The 5,005-nt window shown below is 33.6% G+C and overlaps 1 protein-coding gene across 1 annotated transcript; it reads left to right on the top strand.

The window, feature by feature from the left end:
* The first annotated feature begins 3,490 nt into the window (after positions 1–3,490).
* Positions 3,491–4,420, top strand: LOC110148831 (olfactory receptor 2T33-like). Its single transcript, XM_020911038.2, has one exon. It carries the CDS (start codon positions 3,491–3,493, stop codon positions 4,418–4,420), a length of 930 nt encoding a protein of 309 aa, XP_020766697.2.
* Positions 4,421–5,005: the final 585 nt, after the last annotated feature.

Genomic DNA, 5,005 nt, shown 5'->3' on the forward strand with positions numbered 1-5,005 from the left:
CTAATAAAGGTATTGTGTTGTGACATACATTTGGCTATGCATTTATGTGCATTTTCTCTTGTAATTAATAAATAATCATAAGAGATTGACAGTGTGTTTCACCCCATTTTGATATGATATTTAAATATATTTTTAAATAAACTGCCTAAATTTATCTACCTACTTATCAGTGACATAGGCATTCATACTCAAGAAGGCTACTCATTAATTCAGTACTTCTATCTCATAAAATCAAAGAAAAACTTGCTGCTGAATTTAAGATAAGGAATACAAATATTGCTATCTGTACTCTAACTTTTAATGTGCATTACTAGTGAGCCACATAATGTCTAGACCTTAGATTTCCTAGTAATCTACTGATTAAATTGGAAGTATATGAGTATTTTACATGAATTTTTATTTGTAAATATATGATTGAATGAATGAAAATACTTATTACCACAACGAACTTTTAAAAAATGTTTACCATTTTAAAACACTTTCTTCTTTGATTGTAAATTCACATAAGACTTTCAAAATCATGCATAAAATAATTCATCATATAATAAATAAATTGAGAAAATAGCCTTAAGCATGTGCATTAGTTGACAGTTTTCATTCAAATAGAAAACACAAAGTAAATCTCAACAGAGCAAATTAATCCTGTGTTGGAAGAAAGTCTAGAAAAATATAAACTTCTTGATTCTAGAAACAAGGAGACTGACTCAGCGAGGGTGGTTGTAACATGCCCATTTCTAATAAATATCTTCTAAGCAAATTTTGAGAAGAATTGGATTTTTTTCTTCTTGTTATTTAAGCATTCTTTAATTCATTTTGCTAATGTTTGCTCTGAATCTGGAATGGATAAATTGGAAGAATTTTATATTGAAATACATCCAGTTCAACAAATCCATGAAGTCAAAGCCCCATCTTTCCATATCATATAATTAAAAAAAGAATTCCAAACAAGACAATCCATAGGGTTAATGTATTTGATAAGCATAGATGCAAAAGATACTTCAAAAATAATATTATTTACCAAGATCACAGAGTCAAACAATGTACATATCAGTAATAAGCAGTTTTATCCCAATAATATTCAGACGGTCCAGTATGAGAAGGTCTATTAATGTAATCTAGCTCAATAACACTAAATCAATAATAACATGAATCTCAAATGTATGTAATATTCAATGTAAACTTTGGTTTAAAATGATGCAGCAATCAAAATTTGTTAAGGTATTAAATAGTCTGGGTAAAATACTGATATGTATATAAACAAGTCAGAACACTGTACATGACTAGAAATATAATAAATTATTTAAATCTATAAGGAAAATTCAAACAACTCAATAGAAAACATAGACAAAAGATGTTCAAAAGGAACTTGAAGAAGCAATCCAAGAGTTCAGTGGATATTTTTTCTCAATATCAATGAGCATGTAAATTAAAACAAAAATAATTTGCATTATTCTATGATTGGCCATAATAGCTGCACCTAACAATATCTGACAGGATCACATATGAAAAGCAACTGGAGCAAAAATCAGCAGTGGATGCCATTAAAAAATTAGGGATTCAGTTATCTCAAAGCCAAAAACAATGCTACTTTTAGATTATTTACTAGAAAAAACTCATGTCACATGCACGGTACCATAAACTATACTGAGAGAAAATTAGAAAGAAACTAAATGTTGACAAATATGCTATCCTCTGCATACAAGTTACAAAGTGTAGTCATAATTGAAAATTTCCTAAGGTAAAAAATATGGTACACATTATTGGGATAACAAACTGTGATAATGATATGGACATTATTATATCTTATTTATAGATATTTTGATTAACAAAGCAAACATACATTTTAATGACACAGTTGACTTTGATATTATACATTAGGCACTAAAAGTGATGTAAATATTTACTAAAGATATGGTGCCATTCACATAAGTTGCACTGTTTATAGAGTAACTTACAGAAGAACTGAAAAAAAAGATTTCCTATACAAGGCTTCCCTGATGACTCAGTGGTAAAGAATCTATCTGCAGTGCAGAAGTGCAGATGGTTCAGTACCTGGGTGGGGAAGATCCTCTGTAGAAGAAAATGGCAACCCACTTCAATATTCTGGCTGGGAAAATCCCATGGACAGAGTAGCCTGGAGGACTACAGTCCATCGGGTCACAAAAAGACATGACTGAGCAGAGCACACAGCACAGATTATGAATAAAGTGCAAACATAAACGTCCTGGAAATCACTAATCTATTACTTTCTTTAAAAGTCTGATTTGCAAAGAAAAGACATATGTTATATAAAAATGAAAGTCATTTGTGTATATATTCAAGTCTATTCCCATAGATACTAATATGTAACAGAAATAAAAGCTAGCAGCTTTGATGAAAGGAGAATTACTCTTTGGAAATAACTGAAATGCTCCAGATTTTATGTGTAGTGGTGCTGCATCTCAAATGAGTTTTGTGTGATAAATAAAGTTGGGTAATATTTTACTTGATTATATAGTTATATAATCAGTCAATTAAGTATGGTAATTAATCTGCTTGTTTATACTCAAATTAGTTAATAAATTAATATTTTAGTACATTTAAAAGGTGCTTATTGATAACAAAGTATGAGAGCCTATAAGTAAGTCCAGTTTCTTTACGTTCCTTTAGGTTGTATTCCTTCATGAATTTTTTAACCGTCTTTAATGTGTATATTTAACTAATTCAGATTCAATTTGTAAGTATATGCTCGGTATGAATGTTAACTCTTGAGACATCCCTAAACTAAGAAAATGCCCCTGTAATCAGGAAAACCGGTCTCGGTAACATAAGGTGATGGGTGACCCTGAGCAGTAGCTGTGTGTGTGTGCTAAGTAACTGTAGTAGCTAGAAACTTGATGTACCCAGACTATGGGCTGTTTGCAGGCATAGAATGGAGAAACTGAGCCATTTTCCCTTCATCTCTAGGAAACTGAGTTTTAGTAGGTTGACATTTTGTTTTGTGTATACAATTCATTTAAAAAATCTAATTTATCATGAGATTAAAAAAAAAAAAGACCTCATAAGAGTAAAAAAAGAACAGGAGAAATATTCAATAGTTATGATATGTACTATATAACATCAATATTGACTAAAATGGATTATCTGAAACTCTTTAAAACGGAAGTCCCAAAATTATAGAAATTGAGATTATATAATAGCAGTTCTTAACACTATGAATATTTTTTCTGTGGCATACTGACAAAATATTGAGAAAGAAATGCAATTGGTAATATTCCATATATAAAAAATTAATTTATTTTGGTCAAAAATAATGTATAATTGCAAAGAGATGGACAATTGGATACCAAGGCAAACATTTTGTGCAGTGAAATAATTTAACTCATAATTTTTCTTCCAAGTCTCATTTTTTTCTGTCATGGACCAATTTTTCTTAAGGAAATACCCAAGCTTCCTTTTAAGCAGTTCTCATTTCCTAATCATTCATTGTCTTCCAGGAATAATAGGAGCCATGGAAAATGCAAGTGACACCACAGGAATAAATTTCATTCTTCTAGGACTTTTCGACTACACACAGACGCATCGGTTCCTCTTTGCCATGGTGCTCATGGCCTTCCTCACCTCCCTGATGGGCAACACCTTCATGCTCATGCTCATTCAGGTGGATCCCCAGCTGCACACTCCCATGTACTTCCTGCTTAGCCAGCTCTCCCTCATGGACATGATGCTGGTTCTCACTATTGTCCCCAAAATGGCAGCCAACTACCTGATGCACAACAGGTCTATCTCTTCTGCTGGCTGTGGTACTCAAATTTTCCTGTTTCTCACTCTGGGAGGGGGTGAGTGCTTCCTCTTAGCGGCCATGGCCTATGACCGCTATGTGGCTGTATGTCACCCCCTGAGATACCCGATCCTCATGAATCAGAAGCTCTGCTTGCACATGACAGCCGGCTCCTGGCTTTTGGGAGGGGTGGATGGGCTGATGCAGGCCGGTGCCACTCTGAGCTTCCCTTACTGCCACTCTCGGGAAGTCAATCACTTCTTTTGTGAGGCACCATCGCTTGTTCACCTTGCCTGTGCTAACAGCGTGATTTTTGAGTTTTTCATGTACGTCTGTTGCGTCCTGATGCTCTTGATTCCACTGTCTCTCATTCTGGCTTCCTACAGTCTCATCTTGGCTGCTGTACTCAGCATGCAGTCCACTGCAGCCAGGAAGAAAGCCTTTGCGACCTGTTCCTCTCATCTGGCTGTGGTGGGGCTCTTCTATGGCACCATCATGTTTATCTACATGCGGCCCAAATCCTACCGTTCTGGGGCGAACGACAAGGTGGTTTCTGCTTTCTACACCATCTTCACCCCTGTGTTGAACCCCCTTATATACAGTGTGAGGAATAAAGATGTCAAGGGGGCTTTGAGAAAGTGGCTGGTAAGGCACTTTTGATGGTCTCAATAGTGATCATTATTCTCCAAAATGGCATTACTCAGTTTAGATTTAGGTTATGAAATTTGGTTTGTGTCATCATATTTTTCTCTCTCTTTCCCAGTTTGCATTGATTTTTACAAATTATTTCTTTTATATTTGATAAATTAAAGTGACATTTGTCATATTTTCATACCTTATCATATTTTCTTCTAAACTTTGGACCTCAGCAATAAGGTTGAGGCACTATAGTACAAGATATGCTAAATATCAACCATGTAATTTGCATTTTGGTATATTCAATAAAAATTCTTAATTATGATGGACACAAATAATTTAGAAAGTGCATAATTATTTTGAAGAAAGCACTGTAGAACTAAATTCATATACTTTTGATAAGTTTCAAATGAGCAAATAATTAGATATATAAAAGTTGCAAGAAATATTCATCAGAATGTTTTCAGGGGAATTATTATCCCTGATTATGTGATTAAAAACACATTTAAAGATATGTTTAAAGATGAAGAGATTGGGCTGTGTACATTGAGGAATTATCAATATATGAAGTAACTATGAAGAAGTCAACATCTTTATCTGAAAAACAGA

The sequence above is a fragment of the Odocoileus virginianus genome, chromosome 3 (genome assembly GCF_023699985.2).
Source record: "Odocoileus virginianus isolate 20LAN1187 ecotype Illinois chromosome 3, Ovbor_1.2, whole genome shotgun sequence".
Lineage (NCBI taxonomy): Eukaryota > Metazoa > Chordata > Mammalia > Artiodactyla > Cervidae > Odocoileus > Odocoileus virginianus.

Excerpts from the sequence above, each read along its gene's own strand:
- LOC110148831 (XM_020911038.2), top strand. The coding sequence starts at position 3,491 with ATGGAAAATGCAAGTGACACCACAGGAATAAATTTCATTCTTCTAGGA.